This window comes from Neopsephotus bourkii, unplaced genomic scaffold (assembly GCF_033783945.1).
Source record: "Neopsephotus bourkii isolate Nb327-2 ecotype Australia unplaced genomic scaffold, CSIRO-AGI_Nbou_v1 NB_1637, whole genome shotgun sequence".
NCBI lineage: Eukaryota > Metazoa > Chordata > Aves > Psittaciformes > Psittacidae > Neopsephotus > Neopsephotus bourkii.
The window spans coordinates 1,398,161-1,421,428 of record NW_026902112.1 but is presented as its reverse complement, the minus strand read 5'-3'; the positions used below and the strand labels follow the sequence as shown (position 1 = coordinate 1,421,428).

Sequence of the window (23,268 nt, the reverse complement as noted above, 5' to 3'; positions counted from 1 at the left end):
ATGATGGGAACAATACCGTGCTTGTCTGCTTCCAAAGTATCCCAGAAACCCTTGGACACCATTGGTTACAAGGATTACATATTTTCAGTCTCTGGCAGCAATTTGCAAACCCAGCACAAAAAAAATGTTAACAAGAGCATTCACAAAAGTGGAGTTTCACAATTACTCATGCAAGTAAAAATTCACACACAATGTACTCCAGTGAATATGGATTCATAAAACAATCCGCTATGAAAAACTCAAACAGTGTGAGGCAATGCCAGTTGCAGTGTGAGTAATTAATGTGAATAGTAAGGGAATAGTTGGCAAGAGGTCTCAACTTCAAATAATGTTTAAGTATGTACAACCTTCTTGAATAATCAGCTAACTGATGTGTACGGTCACAGTCTGTTCACAGTTAATTCACTACTAAGAAAAAAAAGGAGCCATTTTCATCAGATAAACCCATTTACTGAGAACAGCTCACATCAGTTTACTCTGTGAACTGCTCCTCATGTCAAGTTTTGTGGAGTTTTTGTTTTGCTTTTGGTGGAAAAAGATCATATCAGACTGTGCCTTTGGAAATCATGTCAAAGCATGATTGAAACCAGCAAGCTGTCTCCAGCCCTGGAGAAATTCCAGGTGTGAGGCCTAATGGCTGCAAGAAGATGCAGAAACAGGTCTCTCTGTGAAGTATCTACTCCTCCTTCCAGGCTTGTTCCGCAGAACTGCTTCAAACACAGCAGTGGGTTGTTTCTTACATGTGGCATCTCTGAGCTCTTGAGAACTGGGGCTACCTTTTTTAACAGAATTCATAGAACATCTGTAGCTTAGGCATGAATGATTATTAAGGATCCAAAATGCATACTGTGCTGTTCGTACTTACACCAGCAAGTCACGATAACATGCACATTTTACGGCTAATTGTATCCCCTTGGGAAGCTAAAAGCAGCACAGCTACTCAAACTGCATATTCCTGCTTTTTGGTATGTACATTTACATACTAACCACTAAATAAGAGCAAACAAACCATGTAAGGGCAAAGAAAAATCTTGTTGGTGCTCTGAGCAGGACTCAGTATCTGTTGATGGATGGAGCTCTTCACCATTATCAGCTGTGCAGCTGGAATTGCAAGCCACCTGCTAAAAGTATTAATGCCATTTTCTCTGTCTTGTACAGAATTAACAGCATTTAATACTTCTGTAAGTTTGCTTCCTATTGGATTTTGTCACTAAGCCTTTTTTCCATATTAGCTACAACCATTTTGATGCAAAAATGTGGCATAGAAGTATTTTTATTGCCAACCTGTGAGGGTGATATCATCATCTTCTATGATCTGCTCTTCTGCAACGTCCAGAGAGTTCTCAGTGATCATGTCACTAGGTTCATCCACACAGGTTAACCCAGAGTAGTTATGTAGGAGTTCTGCACTAGGAACATGCTCCACGATGACCGCAGGGAAAATAGATGGATCACCAAGCTAGGGGGTGGAAAAAATAATATTAAAATAACAGTAGTTAGACTGCATCCAATCTTAATCTAAACTTACTGTTACTTCAGCAGACCTGTTTGACATTGCTCAAATATTAGACTGTCAGGAGAAAGTACCAAAGAACAAGATGACTTTTAGCACATAAACTCCAGTAGCAGCAGTGTCCTACTATGGGCCAGACGCTGAGCATCACTCTAATACCTAATATACTGGCTTTACTGGAGTAGGAAACACCAGGACCCCAGGACATTATTTCGCAGCACAAAACCTGACAATACAGAGGAGTGACAATGCACAGTAAATGCTCCGTGTTGTCGGCAATAATAGTGGGCACAGACTTGCCTCAAGCACCTTCATCTTTGGTCTCCCCAACAAGCTGGGGGCAAAGGAGTCCTGTGGCTGTCAGGACTGGACAAAGCTCTCACAAGCACCAAGTTTCCCATGAGACACTAGTTGAACATCACTTGGGAATGCTTGCTACAAGAGCAAGGAATGTAACAGGGAGTGCTTCACATACATACTGTAATACTTTCCCTCTTTAATTCTTACAGCTTTAGTCACTTGACATTACTCCCCCTCACTGCTTCCCTTCCTAAATCTGCTTTCAGACATCATCTTTCTGCCTCAATAGTTATTTTGCATCAGACACAGGAGAAAAGAGGCAGCTGGGAAAACAGAAATCAAGCTGACCAGTATTATATTAGTAAGAGACACACTCTCTGAAAAGACAGCTATTCACGAGGAAGAGGTTTTCAGAAAATACCATTTACTGCAGATACAGTATTTTCCAATGTGAGTCTCTTTGAATGTTTTTTGCAGGAAGAAAGTCACAACTGATGATAGTGGAGCAGGCCCAAAGAAAGTCTAGTGTAACTCTAAGCTTCTCTCCCTTTAAAAACAAATTCAAAAGTTGCTAAAACATGTTTCTGATAAAACCAGTATATGCACATTTGGTCTCACCCTCCACAGAAAAGCACAGATACGCACGGGCCAAGGTTACTTATTTAACCACAAGAGAAAAAACAACCACTATGTGATTATGAGCTTGCTTAGGGATTGCTCATGTCTTGCCACTACACACATGGCCACCAAGAGAAAACGGTATCAGAGCTATTGGCTCAACACAGGGCTATGGCAGTAAGCCTCCCCTAGAGAAGAGCCTGGAACTTAAGTACTAAAAGTAGAAAGTGCAATTAGAAGTTTCAAAAGGCAGTAATTACCACTTTTCATTGCTCTGTGTTTTGTAAAACATGTCTCAGCGACAACTGTGGTAAAGGGCAATCAGGAAAAAAAGGAAGAATTAAGAAACAGAACTAGTGTTTGTATGGGCTTCTATCATGGACTGTTTGCTAAACAAAAAAACTCCAACAAAACCAAAAGCAAAAAACCCAGCAAATAACCCATCTACTCTACCAAACATAAGCTTCAAACCAGAATAACATGGCAGGAGATCAATAAACATGAACAAAGGGCAGACGAGTTAAAGCCCTGTTGTGCAATCACATTGCCAGATGATGGGTGTATGCTGTGTCAAGCAATGGGACACCTTCTACCCCACACCTTTGTGGACAACACTGTTCAAAGCTGCATCATGCTGGGGCTGAAAAACCAGACATCACTGGTGGCGGCCACGAGGTCCCTGCTGTTCCTCAGAAAGAATCATGTTCACATGTGCATGCATCCTGTTTGTTTACTGACCCCAACATTCCTGATCCTATTTTTTTCCAGGCAAAAATAAACAAACAGATTTGATAAAATAAAAGCCACATCAATAAAAAAAGATAAAGCACTGTAAAGAAGAAAAATCTAATACTGTATGCATTAAAAGAGGGTTTTATTTTCAACAGTATGTTCCATACACTAGAAGGAACATGGTCCATTACAGCCTCATCGAGATCCAATTCATGCTCTAAAATAGTTTAAATACCTCAATTTCAGTAATATACCACAGTATATAACTACTGGGATGTAGGTGACATACATTGTAGATCCATATATGTAGCTAGATGAAAAAAATAATTTAAAAAGGTTTACATACAACACTCAGGCTCTTGTTACCAGCAAGCAAGTACAGCATGTGCTTTTCAAGTACCTGTTCAGTATTCTACTGAGCAGGTTAAAACCATCAGTTTTACGTACGGAAGATGCAAATAAGACTTGTGTCTTTTCATACTGCTCTGGTGTGTGTAGACACTAAGGGTGAAGTTCATCTCACCTAACTTCAGGCAGCTGCAGTGCTTAGACTTGAGCTAGGAACCCCAGGCTCCTCCTCCAGAGCCAACAGAGAAATGAGTATTTCTAGGGCACTATTTCTCTGCCCAGTTTGAGGCTCCTGTGCTACAACAGGATGAATCATGCCCTAAAAACCCCTATTTCTCTCTATTGACTACAAAAGGGTGGAGGCGTTGGGGTGTCTGTTTCTGCTGTAGGCGTTTGTCTCCTCTACACTCAGCAACAAATGCCCAGCTTCCTGCCCAATGTGCCTGAGGTGAGGTGCTCCTTCCTCCCTGCTTTCACCGCTGCAGCTGCTTGAGAGCTGCTGCATCTGCAGCAACACATCGAGCTGCCCATGCTTAGGATGACCCTCACATTAACTTCTTTTGGATAAAAAAGTTACCTTAGCTCAGCTCTGTTCCTTCATTAATGACTGACACTCATGTCACTGACTTGGACCCGGAGAGGCAAAACCTGCTCCAGCACTGCTGTTATTCTTTAGCGGGGACAAGTCATAAAAAACTGTTTCAGAATACAAAATGAAACAGATAAAACCAAACAACTGTCACATGCTCTCAGCTCAGCTTCTCAAAGCCCTATTGATATTACACCCTACTTATCACTCTGCTGTGAAACCTAATTACAAAAGCCCAAGCCATCCACGTGTCACTGAAGTATGCCTCACCACTGACCAAAATGTTTCCTGTAGTATCACAGTATCACAGTATGTTAGAGATTGGAAGGGACCTCAAAAGATCATCTAGTCCAATCCCCCTGCCGGAGCAGGAACACCTAGATAAGGTTACACAGGAACGTGTCCAGGCGGGTTTTGAATGTCTCCAAACAAGGAGATTCCACAACCTCCCTGGGCAGCCTGTTCCAGTGTTCCGTCACCCTCACTGAGAAGAAGTTTCTTCTCAGGTTTAAGTGGAACCTCTTGTGCTCCAATTTGTACCCATTACCCCTTGTCCTTTCATTGTTTGCCACTGAGAAGAGCCTGGCTCCATCCTCGTAGTACTGAACAGTGCTGCTGTCAGACACTTCAGCAGCAGCTGATTTGATCCATGTGATCAGATGTGATCTGCTCTGCAAGCTTAAACTGTATTTTGACCATGTCTAGAAGCAACCATCATTCACACACTCCAACACAGCCACTGTGTCTGTCTACAGGCAGAGAACCCCCATGGCAGGGCAGTACCTTGTGGCTTGAACTTGGGGCCAGACTATCCAATGTGTTTGTTGACACACTGAGCTTCCAGAAGACAAGAGATGAACAGAAAAGCATTTACTTGTGGTAAGACACTTTAAATGTGGCTTTGCTTACATCAGTAAACAAAGTTTACATTAGTTTTGAACTGGAAGAGTCAAAGTAAATATCACTTCCTATGGCCCATTGCTCCACCTGCTTCCAACTCATACCTTACAATGTATGGACTTTCTTTCCTGCCATGGTTGTACAGAAGGAAGCATATGCTTTTGGAAAGAAAAGCATTCACACAACTGCAAACAAATCTAATCTGAAATATATTTTTGCAGAAATGATCACTTTTTTTTGCACAGTATTTGTAATTGGTCATGATTTCATTAACAGGCACTATCACTCATGTATGCTGATGTATACATGATTGCTGAGAGAGAAAATCTCCCCTCAGTACTTCCATAAAGTTCTTGTTTTCATTGACAGCACCTGAATCCTAACTGAGAACCAAGCTAAAGCTTCCCGTGGCTCTGCTGTTGTATAACACAGGAATAAGTTTTTTTACACATTTAGAGCTGCAGAAGAGCCTGTGTTTACTATGGCTCCCTTTGATAGCAGTGTGTAATGAGGATTACACACAGAGAAAACATTAAATTAAGGACTAGAAGGTAGTGATTCAATTAAGACAAATTAAATTACCTCTCTAATAGCATGAACACAAAATAATTTATTTCTAATACAAAGGTGGTTCTACATGCACTAACAAAAGGAAGAGTGCAAAGTATTACACAATTAAAAACAGTCCCAAATTAAAGTGTCAGCAACGATTTTCAAGAAATCAATATATAAATCCATAGAAGAACAATCTGTGTATTTTCTCCTTTTGCCTACTTCTGCTGCTTTATCTTTCAAAATACAGTTAAAATATGACACCCTCACTCTGCCAAACTTTGGCTTGGCTTCAGTGTACCTCTCATGTCTGCTGCACACATAAAACAGTTGAGCTACTACTGCAATCTTCCCAAGTCTTAGACAGCAAATTCCTCACTGCAGTTCATCTACAAACTGGTCCTGTAGACCAATCTTTAACAACTTGGAAGACTGCAAAGCTTCAGACAGATGCTGAAGCCCATGGAAGATCCCATAAGGAGGTGCTTGAAAGCATCACTCATGCCTGATGACCCCCTGAAAAATGAACCCTCTCTCCTCAGGTGCCAAAGGCAGTATTTCTTTCTGCTCTCAAGTTCCTCAAGTGTCTGACATGCTGACAAGGTGTTTCTTCTTTTCTCTGAACATTTTCTCATCAGCTGTCACCAACTGACACAAGATCAAAACACTACCCTGGTCATGGAAACAGAAGATAAGGAAGGGGATTTCTTCTGTTCTGGAGGTACCGTCTTCTCATACGGTGAGTCCTCTAAAGAAGAAAACTTGTTCCAGGATTATGGTGACTAGCTTCTAACTGCTGTGGAATAAATGTTGTGCGAGTTGAGTGATGGGTGGGAAGAAAGGCATACGACAGATAGGAGCAGAGAAAAGCTACAAGGCAAAAAAAGAAAGAAATCTCAGTGAAAAAAAAAAACAGTATTTTTAACAGAGCAACAGAATCCAGACTTGCAATACAACTGGCCATTTATTAAACAACAAACCAGCAAAGTGACCTTGGTGACTAGAAAATGGGCTTTGGCTTTTTCTCACTGGAGGTTCCTGTGCCAACAGCAGAGGCAGCCTCTGGACTTTCAAGGCATTCCCATGGCCAGCATCTGCAAATCACCAAGTTTCACAGAGAGATTCTGGAAGCAGATAAATGCTGCCTGCTTTCCCAAGCAGATAACCTCAGTTATCTAACTTAAAGTCTTCATAAACAGCAAGTGGATAAGGAGAGGACTTTCTGCCAGAGCTGGAAACAGACAAAAAATTTAGACCTGGGCCTTGACCAGGTGACTTATGTTTCAGAAAGACCACAGCAACATCAGAGAATGTGAAAAAGCAAACCAAGGTATAAGAAAGTGGTACAGAAGTCACAGCCCAACCTCAGGGCTTGGACTGGATCTCCTTCAGACAAAGGGAAGAAAGAACCATCCCTCAGAGATACAGAAGGTATCTTCAGGTACAGGTTACCACATGCATCAGCCACTTGAGAAAGCACGTGACTGCACAGAGCAGTCATGCTGGGGACCACGCTGACAATGTAATGGTTGCAATGATGCAGTGCAACTCTGGCACCATGTAAACCTTCCTAGTAAGGATACAGCCTCTGTGGCTGCTTTATTCAGCTTTTTAGATTAACAATGTCCTGATCAAACATAACATTAAGTTAACAAAGGATTAAATAAAAAGACATTGAGGGGAGAAGCTGCAGACATGAAAAAAAAGCAGTTTTAGACAGTGGCACTGACGCAGGCCAAGCGTGTAGGAGCTCCTAACCAGATTTATATGTGCAGTCTCTCTGAAAAAGAAACCAAACCAACAACAAAAAAGCAACCCCTCCATTTAACCAGGATCTCTGGCATGTAGCATCAGCCAGACAGGTTATGAGTAGCATTAGTGCAAGCTGCTTGTTCCCCCCTCAAAATTACGCGGACATCATCCCATTTCTCCCTCACCATATAAACACAATGTGATAAATGAACTTTCCAAATAAAAAAAAACAAATCATTATTTTCTAACCAGAAAAAGATCAAGCTGGTAAGAGAGAACCTTTCCCGTTCACATGGGCCACGTGACTGAGTCCCTCCCACTGGCATCTGCCACTGCTCAATGCAAATGTACTGCTCATAATTTATGGCTGCTTAACCAAGGCTTAAAAAGAAAATAACTTTTTGAAAGCCATGAATGATGACTTCCATGAAACACTGAATGTAGCTGCTGTCTAGACCCTGTTCCTCTTCCTCACAGCTGTTCCATCTCCTGACAGCTCTTGGCACAACAGGGCTCAAGGCAAAGGTTTGACAAAAAGTACCAAAGCTCTTGCAATGCAGCTTTTGGGGGCACCACAAAACTAATTATCCAAAGATCAATTAAATGATACCTGTATAGAAATATGTCACCTTCTGTATACTGAAAAAGCTGACAAAATGCTTTTGAAAAACGCAGTGCAATTCAAGAGCTAATTTTTTTTGCAAAGTACACAAATCATGTTATCCAACCCCAATCTGTCCAGAACTTAAAACCCTCAGGAGCAGCAATAGCAGTATCACCTACATTATAAGAAATAGGTCAACTAGGTATAAACAATAAGTAATCTTTTGGGGTCAATGTACTATAAATCCTTGTCTGAGGTAAATCTTGCTCCAGCTTCCCACATCTTTCCCTATGCAGGACTCCTTTTTCTACTAGTGAGTATTTAAGATCTACCTTCATGCAGCCAGCTAACTGGCTGCCTGCATCTTTGGTACCTGAACGAAGTTAACCCAGTGATTTAAGAGGAGCTTGCCTCTGATTCTTTGCAGTGATGGACCTTGTGCTATGCGCTCTCTCCCTTTGGCCTTTCAAATGTTTCATTTTGTCATCTTGAGGATATGCTACAGGACACCTTCTTTCCTTAAACTTCATCTGAAATAGGGTTTATTTGGGTTACGAGATAAATGCCAAGGTTGAGTTTGTTCTGGAGCTGGAAGAAGCCCTGTTTAAGGAGTTTTTACTGCCCTGTTGAGTACTCTTTAGTATTTTTAAAGTTTTCCAGGTGAATATCTGAAGGAACTGCAAGAGGCAGAATGCACAACTAAACCAAAAAAAATCATGTTTGCTAGCATTACCCCTTGAGGAAACCACACTGAAGTAGCCCTCTCCATCTCAATTCTTCCCTCTCCCATCAGCTTGTAAAGCAAAGACAGCAACAAACAACAAACAGCAGCAATAAATAAGGCTCATTTTCAGCTACATTTGTGCAATTCCCATACCTAAATCCCTAGGCTGCCACAAGCTCTGGAAAAATACAGGGAAGGAAGTTACATTACAAGTTCCACCCAAAACTGAGTTAGCACTTTAGAGAGACAGCACTCAGTTCATTGAAGTGATCACATGACTCTGACAGCAGAAACGGGCCACTTACCCAGTCAGATATTTGGCCATACAGAAAATGAGAGACAAGATTATAAAGCCAGAAGTATTTTTGAAAGACAGGCGGATCAATGCTTTTCACATCTACAAAAACAGGAACAGTTCGTTGCAGTACATTGCAGCCTTTTACAAGCTGTTTCTCCACAATAACCAAACACCTAATTTCTTGTTAATAAATGCAAACCCTGCTATGAGCCACCATCTGGTAAGGAGCTGCCTGATTTTTACAAACAGAGTTCCTTGCTGAAGCCTCAGGACTCACAGGATGTGGTTTAGATAATCGACTCCTAACTGAGAACCTACTCAGATAAGAACAGACATATTCTCCCTGCAGTGTGAAAGAAACCCATTTAAGTTACTTTGAAGCTTATTTCTGAATAGCTGGCATACAGTAACACAATTTAGAAACTGATCTGTAAAAAGCAGTGAGCAAACAGCTACTGCTCCTTCTAGTCATCTGGAGTGTGACTTTTATTCAGTATTTTATCCTAGCACACTAAGAAAGTTAAAACTACCATCAGACACCAGAATCTGGGGAATTCTTCATCACAAGTGAATCGATTCTACTGGCACAAGTCAGTGACACAGAAAAAAATGTATTTTGGAGGAGGATGTCTCTGCAATACTGCAGAAGTTAGAACATTTCAACCAATTTCTGTTCTGCCCATGCAAGTTACAGGAAGCAACAGGAAGCTTTTGAAACAGCACAGAGATCTGCTGCAACAATAATGACCTCAATGTTTGCTTCTTTGTGTTTTACACCACATTTTTTCCTTGTGTTTTTATAATATTCCTATCAGCAACTTGTATGAACATGATTTCTTACACTGTCCCATACCTGCTGCTCGTCCTCCATAACGTTGCTGGCAAATTCAAACACAAGCTCATTCTGCTGTACAACTGCTGCCATAATAATGCATTCCCGGGTCTCAGCTCCACATATGAAGAAAAACCTTCACGGATGTGAAAGAACAGAGAGCGCCGCTGAGGTCCAGTTGGGCAGAGAGGCAGGATCACAAAATGAACCGAGTATCAGTGTTCGGATTCCTTAGATCATCAATGTTCACAGGTTCTTCTCTTCTCAAAGGGAAACAAACCCAAGGGAAATCCTTTCCTGAGTTGCTCTTCCCACCCTGATAGCCTTTATCACTGTGGAGGGAAAAAATAATCCAGTTTTAACGAAGAAATTATTCCTTTAGCAATGTGAAATAGTAGCAGTCACAACAAAGCTTGCTCTGAACTGTTCCATCTAACTCCAAGCAAGCCAGACACCTTTGTATCATCAGAGACATTACTTTTACTAATACATGACAATATTCATTCCCTTAAAACTGCTTCAGAAAGTAAGACATAAGTTTCAGAGTGTTTCATATTGAAAGCACAAGACTATGGGAAAGTTACAAAAGTAAACAAAAAGAAAATTCATCTTTTCATTTGATTCACATATACACTTTTCACATTCATGCATAACTCTCATCTTTAAGTTATATTCAACATAAAAACACAAAACTCAGACTGACCTACTCAGCTGTAGGATCTCTCATGTGTATCACCTTTCTTCTTCACACACAGTTCAAATTTAGTCACGTTGTTATTTTGTGAGTAAAACGCTCTAGAACCTGATTCCCACAGTGCCACACACATGAAACTAGTAAATAAATTGTTTTGTACAATCCAGAGTCCTGAGTTCCTTCATGGAGCAGATCTTCAGCTACTTGTTAAAAATGCACTGTAAACGTATCCTTATCTCTACCACAGGCTCACAAGCAGCCGGAAGGAAACAGCACTGACCACGTCATGGCAAATTAGAACAGGCAAAAAACTGCACAGTACAATAGCAAAGAAAAAACCTACCCCAAACTACGGAATGTAAACAGCTTCACTGAGGGGTAGGAGAACACAGCTCCCACATCCTCATTTCCTCATCAGCACCAAATGTAAACCTGGCTAACATCAGTTTAGAAAGAGGTGTGCCTGTGTCACTGCTGGGGGAAAAGGCAAGCTCAGAACGTAATCTAACAGCAACAGAAACAAGTACCTAAAACTGGGAAACTAAGGGATATTGGTGCCTATGAATTTAAATCTGTACGTTTTTAAGGAAGCAAAATGTATGGTGCCTAATGTTTAGATCAGACATCTTTAAACTGCCCCTGATTAAGGGTTGCTGTGACAGAATCAAAAAGGACAGAGGTTTAACATACACCCATCCAGGCTGAGACCCTCTGGAAAGCCTCTGGGCGACTGCAGTGCCCTGGTGAGGATGACCATCCACCTTTGTACAAAAGACTTAACTTCACCTTGTTTTTGCAGTAGGCTGAAATACAAAAAAAAAAAAAATAAAAATGAAGGGCATCTTCCTCTCCCCAGTGCCAAGCAATTAAAGTAGGGAGGATCATATGTCACAGGCTTATACTCCCTCACTCTAGGAAACGTAACAGCTGTTTTTGCCATATAGGTTGTGGTATTCCTGGATTCCTAAGTCGTGATGGCAGAGCATTTAAACTTCTAGATCCTACCTTTCTAAGAAATCAGGAAACCCAAGGTTATGAAAACAGGAGAACCTCCCCAACTTCCAAAGCATGATTTAATGAGCTGCTAAAGGGTTCAGAAGAGTAGCCACAACCCTAACTAGGGAATATCTGCATTAATGAGAGCTACATGAATGAACAGAGAAGGAAGGGCTTCGGGAACCATGACTGTTCAACCCCAGCCCTTCCCATTTTTCAGGATTACTTGACTACTTAAGTAGGTTTTCCCCATACTTCAGCAGGGCTCTGGCACTGCAACCATATAATCGTGGGTAACTTCACTAAATGTAATTACTTGGCCTCACCTTTTAGAAGACAAGAATGCCATTAAGAAGTTACACATGCATGCCATAACAGTGCAACTAAGACCAATTTGCCCATCCCAGACTCCTACCGTTCTGTACGCCAGCCTGAAAGTACATGGCCATATAATATACAGTTTAATATTTCCTGCAGACATAACTGAAGTGGGTGAATCTGTGTCAACAGGGACATACCACCTCTTTCAAAAGAGAGGACAGGTCTGCAAATAAATATTTGAGTACAACTTCTATTTTGGTTACTGCCTAGAGATAAATTGTAACTTTCAAATAAGATGAAATAATAGTATTTTAAGTCACTCCCTCTAATCCGTGAAAGGATTCCTTTACTCCAAAGGATCACTGGGCAAATAAAAGAACCTCCTCAGCTTCCAAATTGAGACTTGTATTAAAACAGGGGTTAAGCTAATTGTCCAGAGAGAGCCAGAGCTGGAAGACAACAAGGGCTTATAATCATCTCCGTTATATTAATTGAAGCCACATGTGTGAACGAAGTCCAGTAACTTTCTAAGGCCAGTAACAATTAACAGTGTCCACGTGAAATCAGGGTAGATGAAGTGCTGGAGATGCAGGCTACCTAATAAGCTCACGAAGTATGAGGAAAACTGGAGGTATAGGCACTGTAAGACAGATTTTAGAAGTTCCCCACGAGCATTAGGAACTGGCATATTTTTCCATAGTCACTGATCGTTCTGGAAGACATTAATATTTTACAGTAAATACTACACTACCAGGATGCACACTACATGTGTAAGATCCAGCAAACTTACTAAAAGCCATAAAGAAATCTTTTATTACTTTTTATTTAAAACAAACCCCAAACGTGTAACTAAACCCTTAATGCAAAACTAAGCATCATGATTTAATACCACTTAAGCCAGCAGCAGTATAAAACATCTGATCTCAAAGAGACCCACACACATTAGTTAGAACAGTCACGGTTCATGCCAAGATGAAGTTGCTAATCATCCGATATGGTTGTAGGAACAGACACTGAAAGCCGTCTTATGGATCCTGCACCATGGTGATGCAGTGATGGAAGACTGTACAGCAGAGTGCTCCTTCTCCCCCTCCCCAAAACCAAAGGAATCTATAAATAAAAGTCAAATGATAACTTCTTACAAGAAAAGGAACATCTAAACACAATATTATGACCAAAGTCAAAGACAAGTGAGTGAACAGAATTTACTGAGCTTTTGTATCAAACCTTACGGAGGTTAGGCACTCAAACTATTACTATTTACAGGGAATTTTTCATTACTTCTTTGGTGGTACACAGTGATAGCAAATGATCTATTGGGCAACAACAGCATGGCAAAATAATGCAAAAGTACTGTCCTTTAACCCATATAACTTCTCTGGCATACAGAAAACAAGAGCAGCTTTTCACAAAAGCCAGCACAATCATAAACCAGCTATATTCTCAACATCTATTTTTATAAACTGTGCTTTCATTATTCCAAGTATCACAGGATCCTGCTGTCTATAGGCTTACACAAACAAGATTATTGTTTTCACTATAGAATGCCACTTATCTTCCTGACTGATTTTATGTACATCTGTGAGTAGAAAATGTTATTTGCAAACAGCATAAAATGCATAAATTGTAGTCACATGCACAATAAGCTTGGCTGCATACAAATAGTCACAGAAGAAAGAGAACCAAATAGATATTACCATAACATTTCTATCACATTTTCAGAACTAGAGAGTAAGTAAGGTTTTACTTTCATTTTTACTGACTGTTGTAGTATAAAAAGCAGTATTAAGACAAAGCCACATAAATAAACATCTGAATTTTGCTTAATCCTTGAAACTGAACACACATAAATTATTTCAATCCCTCTGGAAGCTCCTCTCTTCTACTACTGATTTCAACATCCAGAAACAACCTCCTCAGTCAGTCTGTCAAAAAGCACATTCAGCTGAGCTAACCCTTAATACACTGCTACTCTGCTGTCCCAGAAGACACGTTGTAGGTCTCCTTCCAGCCACATGTCACAACATTTTTCCCCATCGCTCTTCACCATATATACCTTACACTGAAGCCTAACCCTGTTTAGCCAGTTCAACAAAGCTTGTTAGAAACATCTCCAGAACCATTTTAGGGCCTAATGGTGAAGCTGCAATACTGCAACTAGGCTCCAACTAGGAAGTTACAAATCCACAATTTCTCCTTCGACTCCTGACAAGATGAGCCGGTGGAGCCCATCCTGCCTTAGCATCTGAACACTGTAATGCAGAAATAACACAGCAGCACCACGGTGGAGCAGGCGGAGCAGGCATCAAAGCGCGAGGCACAAACCCAAATATCTGCTGAAGAAGCCAGCTATAAACTTGGAAGGTTCAAGTCTTGGTACTGAGAGCACCACAGCTGAGCTGAAAGATGCCTCCAGCCAGCAAGCTACTGGATCCAGTCCCATTTAGCGCTACTGAAGATGACTGCAATCACCCTGAGCTCCCTTTTCTGTGAAATTAGTAAGAACATTTGTACATTTAAAATTAAGAACCAGCTTAGCTGCTTTAAGATTCAAATACACATCTGAACCCTGAGTTACTGCAGAAATGGCTCAACTCCCTTAGCACAGAGACAACGACTTGGGGTTGAAATTTCCCATTGATTTTCTAGGACAGTCTGCAGCATTAGCTCTAGCCTAGAAATGCCAAAGCCGGGACTTAACAGAAAGGCAAAGCTGAGCCTCCTTCTCAACACACCTTGGATGTGGGAGGAAGAAGGGAGTGAATGAGAGGATAGGGAAGAAAAAAGACATCACCTGGAAATACTGGACTGAAAGACTGAAAACCATCCTGGGTAAGGTCAAACACTTGGAAGGTACCACCACCATTTTACTCAAGTTTCTAAGTCCTTTCTACCAGTGGAGGTTAGGGACAGACCAAGCCAGAGCCAGTTCAGCCTCTGCAGACTTGCATCTTTCTAAGATACTGTACAAATAACATATCACAAAGTGTGGTTTTCTTTAAAAGGGTGGAAAAGCTGAATGGCATCACAGTTCTCGTAATGCAGCAATCCCAAACCCATGATGATCTTTATGTATGGTCCACACTAAGCATAAATGATAACAATAGTCCTCTGGCATTCTTCATAGATTGGTTATTCCTATTCAGCAGTATCAAGAAATTGCACAGTACAGTGGCTTTGAACCACATCCTCAGACCCAGGGCATCCGTAGCTGGCAAAGTGATGAGTAAGAAGAGCAAGTTAATACATGTTATTTGGCACAAGAAGTTTCTGAAGGCTCAGTATTTTCAACTGCTCACACAAATTAAAGGAGGTAGGAAAACAACATGGTAAGAGGGCATCACCGAGGAAGAAAAGAAACAACACAAGGAACAGCCTGAAATCTTCTGAGAGAATCCATGCTGCCTTGAGGAAACTGTGCAAAAAGCAGCTGACATAATAAAAGTCAACAGTGACCTTTGTTGAGCTTTCATTAAGGACAAAGAAATAATCAGTATCAATAAAACATTGTTTTGAAGCTGGGCTGCAAAGCAGCCTGTGTCTCCACAGGCTCTCAGTATATACACAGCAAGGAGGACGGAGTAACAAGGTTCATCTGTTAAATATAAACAAGCATAAAACCAAAACAAATTGGCACACAATTCAGTCAATACAAAAGAAGTGAAATGAACCTCCCTTTCCCAAAATTCCACATAAAAGCACATTTATTCCGAAGAGAGCACAAAGCACATACATAACCAACAAGCTCTTCTTTGCCATCACCAAAAAAAAATCACATTTTCATCTCTCTTTCTGGCAACTACCCCTTTTATCCTGAATATTTAATAAGGCAAGACTCTTTCCAGCCTATTAACAGTAATGGTCCCAGAACTGTTTACAGACTCCCCCACCCCTTAAACCTTTCTCTTCCAACCTCTCATGTTCCCTGATAGTTTCAGTAAAAGTCCCTTTTATTTAGCCCATTTATGTTACACAGCTGTTGAACACAAACCCAGCACCCTGGCACAGCAGTACTAGGAAATCTAAAGAAAACTAGTGCCGTTGAGGCTTCTTTTCCCTCTCCTAAAAGCATGCTCAATGTGTAAAGGTAGCCCCAAATCACTGTAGGTGTGCAGGCACTGAGCACTGTAAATAATTGATTTATGCTGCAGCAACAAAAGATCAGGTTACCACTAAGAGGTCAGTCCTAAACAGGGAGCTAAAAGGTACTGGGGGGAGGAAGACCCTCCCCAACTCTAGTGCTGCAGTTCTTGAGCTCTGCATAAAGTATCTGAACATCTGCTAAGACAAAGAGCAAGCCTCCCCAGTCTGATCAGGCAAGAAAAAAGCCACGTTGGGTTTTAGTCACCTCCCCATAAAGTGTTTGCTCTTGCAAAGTAGAGACAACTTGACAGGAAAAATTACCTGTAACTTGCCCTAAGCAAGGGAGCAAGGGCATTTTAAGGGGAAGCAAAGGTCCAAACTCTCTCCCCTGCTTCCCCATCTTCCTGGGACGAAAATAACTGAATCTTGCATTTCCATAGATTGGATGTATGGTATAAGAAGAGGTTAGGGAGATGGGATCCTACAATGCTGGCACTCCCTCTCCAAATCATGTCAGAGATTACACCTTCTACCTCCACCCCCCCTCCTCAAAACTTCTTAGTGGATTCAAACACCATTCTGCAGCTGTCCAAATTGCACCTTTTGGCACATCAGACACATAAGAGAATATAAGGGTAAATGTTCAGAAGTAGTTATGTGACTAGCAGCCTTGGTTATCTGTAGAGCTTTGAAACTCTGCAGATTGAATTTGGGTTACTAACACCTCAGCTCACAGATAAACTGCATTACTCTAACTGCAGGTAGATAAAAGCAAGGTAAAGTTGCTTCACTGCATAGCACCTACTCTGCATGCCTGCATGGATTCACGCATACACAGAGCAGCTGCAGTTACATAAACATGCTTTATCACCACTTTTGCGTGTGTATGTGCACATACACATAGATACATACACACCAAAATATATGAAATGTGTGACCTTCTGCTGACTTTTTACTTTCGGCGTAGCCATGTTGGCTTCTGAAGATGCAAAAAACTCCACAACCTCCCACATCTCTGTACAAGGGGATATGCAGAAGTGCTCCTTCTCTGCTTCCAGTTTAGTCACCTCTACCCACTTCTGCTCACCACCACCTCAGTACTGATGGGAAAATGCTTAGCTTGATCTTCCTGTGATCCACTGAAGTCCAAACAAGTTACATTATCTGGACCCCCCAAAAAAATACAGTGACCCCAAGGCAGCTCACAGGGAGCTTGCACAGTCTGCCAAGCTTGTGAGAGCTCAGCAGTTTTTGGTCTTGCAAAGATGACATCTATATGTAGTTACTGTCAAAGAGCCTATTTGCAATTCAGGCCTTACTAGCACTGGCCACAAGCACACCATCACACTGAGCTTCCTGGTGACCAACTGACAGTCTTTCCAAAAACCCCTCCGTGATGCGCTCTCTAAAGGTCTCTTATCCTAGCAACATCAGGTCTCGTTAGGAGGAACATGTCTGAAAGCACGGTCTTGTTTAGCAACCTAGTATGGATCCCAGGACCATCTTAAACCAGTAACATTCACAGCAATAACCTGCTTCTCCATAATGGTACATGTGCATGCTCATCGCCACTAAACACAGAGGCTGGGGAGCATGGTTTGCTGTTGAAAGCTCCCAGGAATCACTAATGTGTCCTGCCCTTTGGTTCTGCCTGTGTAGTTAATTCACCACTATTGGTAAATAGAAAGTAAAACTCTCAAGTGCTCATATTTCCCAGCTGATAAAATGACAACAAGGAGACATTCAATTAAGTCAAGAAGCAACCAGTTTTGAAAGGATGAAAGGAAAGCAATTTAAAATGCATTGGCCTGGATTTACTTGCTCAAGCTCCTTGCTAGACATGACATAAGGCAAAAGCTTAGGAAAATTAGAAAATGTTTTAAAACCAGCTCGATGTAATTAGACCAAATCAGCCTCATTACATAAGGATTTATTTTTAAACAATGGAAAACACCTGTCATAAGACAAACCTCCAGTAACAGACTGCAACCACACATCTCTACAGGCAGGGGTTTGCTCTGTTTTTCCTTTGTAACTGCTCACTTCTGGATTCCTGTATTCTCCACCAGAAAAACAGTAATATATTAAACACTCCAAAACTAGGATATAGGGACTACAAGTTTGATATGACACTGTAAGTATCAGCATAGTCTAGCTCATCAAGAGGTAGGTGACAGTAGTTATGGAAAGGAAAACAAAACACCTCTCACTACTTCCTCTCCTACAACACTCAGTATATGCTACTTTATCCCGTCGTAAATTTGCAGAGACAAGATTGGGTTTATGTGTTGTGACAAGATAACCAAACTCCCAGCATTAATGAGTAACATTAGTATCAAAGATACCTTACTGTTCTTTATATTGCATAAAAACCTGGTTAAAACCACATACCAAGAAAACTGTAAGTTGGTAAAATCCCAAGTCCTGTTCAGAAATGTCTGTAAACCAAATGAATTATTCCCGTTAAACAGAATATATACTTCAAACGGCACACTCAAGGGGTTTCTTGAATTTCATAGCACCTTTTAAGGAGCATTAAGACAACCATCCTATAAGCAACCTAACATGTGAGAAGCAGCTAAGCCAAATCTTACTGATCTCAAAGGGAAGGGTCTCAGTACAGAGAGTGCTGAAGGGCTGAGCTCCAAGACAGCTAATACAGGATATGAGGAAACCTGTAAAAGAGGGTGGAGGAGGGAAGAACTGATTGACCTCAAGAGGTTTCGCTCTTTTGATTAATGCATGCACCCAAGAGAATGAAGTGGTGGCAGTGGGAGGAAGGAGGATCAGGGGAAAAGAACTGTAATTGCTTTGGCTAGGTGCCAGGCTTCACAAACTACCTGCAGCCGGTCTGTGCCCAATCCTGATATAAAACTGTCATCTCTTCTCTAAAAACTGCTTTGCCCACAAATTAGCAATGCAGTCAATTATTTTAAAATCACCTGCAGGTAAAAGTGAAGTTTACCAGTTTTTGGTAAAACTGCTGGCACAGACTGGTATATAAATGCACACAGAATATACATATTAAAGGAGAAAACTGAAAATAAAAGGCCAGCAGAGATCACGTTCCAGTCAAAGATGCCACAGGACCAAGCTCAGTGAAAATTCCCATTCTTTACAACTTCTGCAACAAAGATTTTTAGCATTCTATGGATTTCCTTTTGCTGTTAATTTATTTGTAAACATTTCCAACTGTGCTGTCAAGCACAGCGAACAAAATGTTTAAGTAAGTTCACAAAGACTCCCTGTTGTAGCCACAGAAATACTGTGTGATTTGTATTTCCCTGAGTATTTGAGCAGCTTCAGAAATCTGAATTTAACTGACATACATCAAACGGAAATGGGCACAAACCAATCCACACAGAACTTGCTGAAGCCTCCCTTTTCCCGAGCACACAGACAGAGACTTCACGGCTCAGGTTGGTTCTTTACTCCTGCTGACGATGTGCACGTTCAAGACTGCATTCAGCAACTCAGGCAGGTTGGGAAACAGAAAGGGTCTTACCTTTGCAGTGTCTTTAAAGAATCTGTATTAAAATAAGAGTAGATTAACCAATGTTTCTGCTGTCAGCCTCCCATTTGCTGTCAACCGTCAGCAATATGAACAGTCAAAGGCCTCTCAAGCAGGCTGGTATTAGTCAGCTAGACTTGAATTTCCAGTTCTTTTATACTGCTGTCTATTTTCCTTCATTAAGTTAGCCTGTCCTACCCCTGTATCAGATTACATGGAGCCAACATTTACAGCACCTTGCAAAACACTCCAACATATCACATACCTAAGTCTGCCTATACCTGTTGCCCTCAATATTTAACCCTTGCTACCAACAGGGAAAACTTTTATTCTAGAATATAACAACTAAAAAAACATCTTCAGCAGAGGAATCATTTTTCCTTCTACAGGGTGGGGTGAAATTTCATTTTACGAATCGAAGGACACAGGCGGGCTACACTGGGAACAGCAGTGCCAAGTTGCTCTCAACAACAAGCCCAGAGACCCAGCAACAGAGGGACTTCTACCTCCATCAAGGACCATGGCCTGGAAGCACTTGCTGCTTATTTTACCAGGTCTTGGAAACCCCAACCAGCTTCAAGATCATCTGCTTGCATCAATTCCTCACCTCCCCTCATGCTAGAGCGGGAAGCAGCAGGAGCTTTTCTATCACATGACCATCACAGCATGAGCTGACAGTGTTCCCAGTCCATGGCTGCTCCAGCACACCAGCTTCCTTCTGCTTAGCCGTGACACAGGGCTGCCCTGGGGTTGGCTCTTCCAACCTCTCCAGCCCAACTTCCCCTTCTGGAGGGTGTGCTGCAAAACCTATTTCCACAGTCTAGACAGCAGCAAATTAAACTGTACAATGCTGAAAATAAAGAGAAAGTCACAGTGGTTTCTGTCTCTATGTAAAATGTGTGGCCACTCTTGTGAACATCAGCTGTGATAGTGATGCTTCAGAGGACTACACCAGGTATTGTGTTACAGATGCCTAGCTTTCCTATACGTACATCACACACCTTGGATTTAAACAGAGTTTTAACAAATAAATGTGTCTATCCTTGTACCTCACCCAGCACTGTCCAAACAGCCTCCTTCTTGGGCCAAGTGATCCACTTTGCTAAAGCTGAGAACACAAGGTAATACACCATGACACTCATACAGGTCAGCTAACGCAGGAGAGCACGGGTGAAACACACCAGAAGAATTTTATCTGCATGCTGCTTTAACCTAAATCTTTACTCAAGTAACTTTTTAACCCTTCAGACAAGAATCACAGACCAAATCAAAACAAAGCAAAAAATAAATGGCTGCGAGGACTTTATTGCAAAACAGTACAGCCTGTATCAAAAAGCACTGCAACTAACACTTACCTGTAAGCTGGTTTCTTAACACAGCATTAAACAAGTATTTTTGGTCTTTGAGAGATTCTAGCTCTGAATTTAGAAGAGCACTTACATATTTAAGTTAGCATTGTACTTAAAATGATGCGTGGGTAAAATGCAGATAAAACCATCAGATTTTCAGTCTTTCTTATTTATGAAGTTTATCAGTTAAAGCACATTTTTGCAAACTTTGCCTGAAGCTTTTTAATCTTTGTCACAAAGATCTTCATTTAACTTTACCCACAAATATCATAAAATGTTTAGTGTTGGAAGGGACCTGAAGATCATCCAGCTCCAACCCACCTGCCACAGGCAAGGACACCTTGCACTAGACCATGTCACCCAAGACACCACCCAGCCTGGCCTTGATCACCACCAGGGATGGGGCAGCCACAGACTCTCTGGGTAACCTGTGCCAGCGCCTCACTGCCCTCACAGTGCAGAATTTTTTCCTAATGTCTAATCTAAGTCTACCCTCTGTCAGTTTAAAGCCATACTCCTGCCCTATCAGTACTTTTCCTTATAAAAGTCCTTTTCCAGATTTCTTGTAGTGTCCCTTTAGATACAGGATGGCTGCTATGAGGTCTCCCTGGAGCCTTCTCTTCTCCAGGCTGAACAACCCCAACTCTCTCAGCCTCTCTCCAGTGTGCTCCAGCCCTCGGAGGATCTTTGTGGTCCTCCTCTGGACTCGCACCAACAGGTTCATGTCCCTCTTGTGTTGGGGACTCCGGAGCTGAATTCAGTACTCCAGGTGGGGTCTCACAAGAGCAGAGTAGAGGGGTAGGATCACCTCCTTCAACCTGCTGGTCACGTTCCTTTTGATGCAGCCCAGGATACAGTTGGTTTTCTGGGCTGCAAGCACACACTGCCAACTCATGTTGAGCTTCTTATCAGCCAACACCCCCAAGTCCTTCTCTGCAGAGCCACTCTCAATCCATTCTCTGCCCAGCCTGTAGTTGTCCTTCAGAAATTAAGTCCTCAGTTACATATTTCCAGTGGTTATACCACAGGAATCCCTAAGTGAGGTTTTCCCACTAGGCATGAAGTAACCTGTGCTCTCCAGTCTGTAACCAGACACAGCACAGCACCCATACAGTGCCCAAACACACACCTTTCTTACACATCCCCAAGGATTCATTTTATCATCCAGTCAGCTGTGACCATCAAGATTACTTCTTGTAAGTTCTTTCTGAAATAGTTTGATGAGAGAACTAAGAGAAGTAGTACTATGATTTTTTTTTGTTGTTTTTAAGGGCTTGGAGAGTTCAATACTATTACTAACACAGCCAGGTAGTTAATTTATGAGGTTGGAACATGAGAGACACAACTCCTTCAGCAAATCTCTCAGAAAAATTAAAACAAATCCCCTAATTGGTCAAAACCCCAAAGCTGACATTTGCACTAAGCTTTCATACAGATTCCAAAAAGACCCAAAAAGCAACAAAAAAAGCCCAACCCAAGAGTGAGTGACACCACCTCCTAACATTTCACAAGCAGAAATATTTAATTCAAAAAAGCCTGTAGAAACAGGAATTAAAGGTAATACAAGAAATAGGAAACCATACCTACAGTAGGCAGATAGATAAGGAAGAGTTGTAGACAGGGAAGTCAGAGATATCAGTCAGACTTCATCAACACTGTCCCATGAACTAACCTCCAGGACTGACAAGTCTGGGGTTTTTTTTGTTCCTACTGTCTGTCTTTTCTAATGTAAAGGTGTTTTTTCAGCATGAGTGCATTCAAACTCATTTTTGGCTTAATCAGGTTCTTTGCCTTAGCTCAGTCAGAGTTCACGTAAGAAGTCACATAGGCCGTGACAGACTTGTTCCCTGAAGTCAACAACTCAACAACAACACAACACCAACACAAACTCCACACTTCCAAGCTAGTTTGTTACTCCTGAGGGGAACTCTTCCCCTCATTGCTAGTGTATAGTGTTTTCACAGATCACTGTAGCTACAACTCACGTGCTGTCTTCAGGCCTAACAAAAAAACATTTAAATTTATTTAAAATTATAATATAAGGGAACTGGGCTTTTAAACTCACAGGCAGAAGGGCTAGGGCTTGTTTGGGGTAGGAGGCTGTAACTGCACATTTTCTATCAGCACAACAAGTCCCAGCTCTGAGCTGGTACGTGCTTTCTGCATGGGTAATTCATACCAGCGCTCCTGGTCACAGCTCAGCACAGTGAAAGGCAAGAAGCAACAGAATACTCCAGATACGCTCAAGTAAACACAATTAGTAAGCTCTCCTGCACAGAAGTGAGCAAAGTCACCCACCAACCCGTTTGCTCTGAACTGAAGGAATACTCTTAAAACATTAGTTTAAAACTGAATTTGAGCTTAGAAACAACTTTAAGAGAGCACCAACACACACACAGGTGAGGAGGGAGGGACATGGCCCTGGTTAGAAAAAGTGAATATTACATAGCCAGAGGGACTTCAAAAAAAACAAAACAAAGCAAAAGAAAAGCACCACCACTGAACCTCAGGCTCCCGCTGTAACTTGTTTGATACACAAACCACCTTGTTAC

The 23,268-nt window shown here is 41.5% G+C and overlaps 1 protein-coding gene across 8 annotated transcripts in view; it reads right to left on the bottom strand.

Annotated features, from left to right (window-relative positions):
* The window catches only part of ELF1 (E74 like ETS transcription factor 1), a 90,290-nt gene that overhangs the window by 28,300 nt on the left and 38,722 nt on the right, over positions 1-23,268 (bottom strand). For 6 of the 8 annotated variants that reach the window (XR_009728596.1, XM_061374272.1, XM_061374269.1 and 3 more), the window contains 2 exons: positions 9,784-10,094; positions 1,285-1,459 (listed from right to left, as the gene is read on the bottom strand). Coding sequence is in view for 7 of the 8 variants with exons in the window: in XM_061374272.1 (XP_061230256.1) it covers positions 1,285-1,459; positions 9,784-9,855 (247 nt within the window). In the remaining variant the exon portion in view is untranslated. Of the gene's footprint in view, positions 1-1,284; positions 1,460-9,783; positions 10,095-10,465; positions 10,913-11,778; positions 11,889-23,268 lie in introns of those variants that run through there. The other 2 variants (XM_061374270.1, XM_061374268.1) reach the window with 2 other exon arrangements.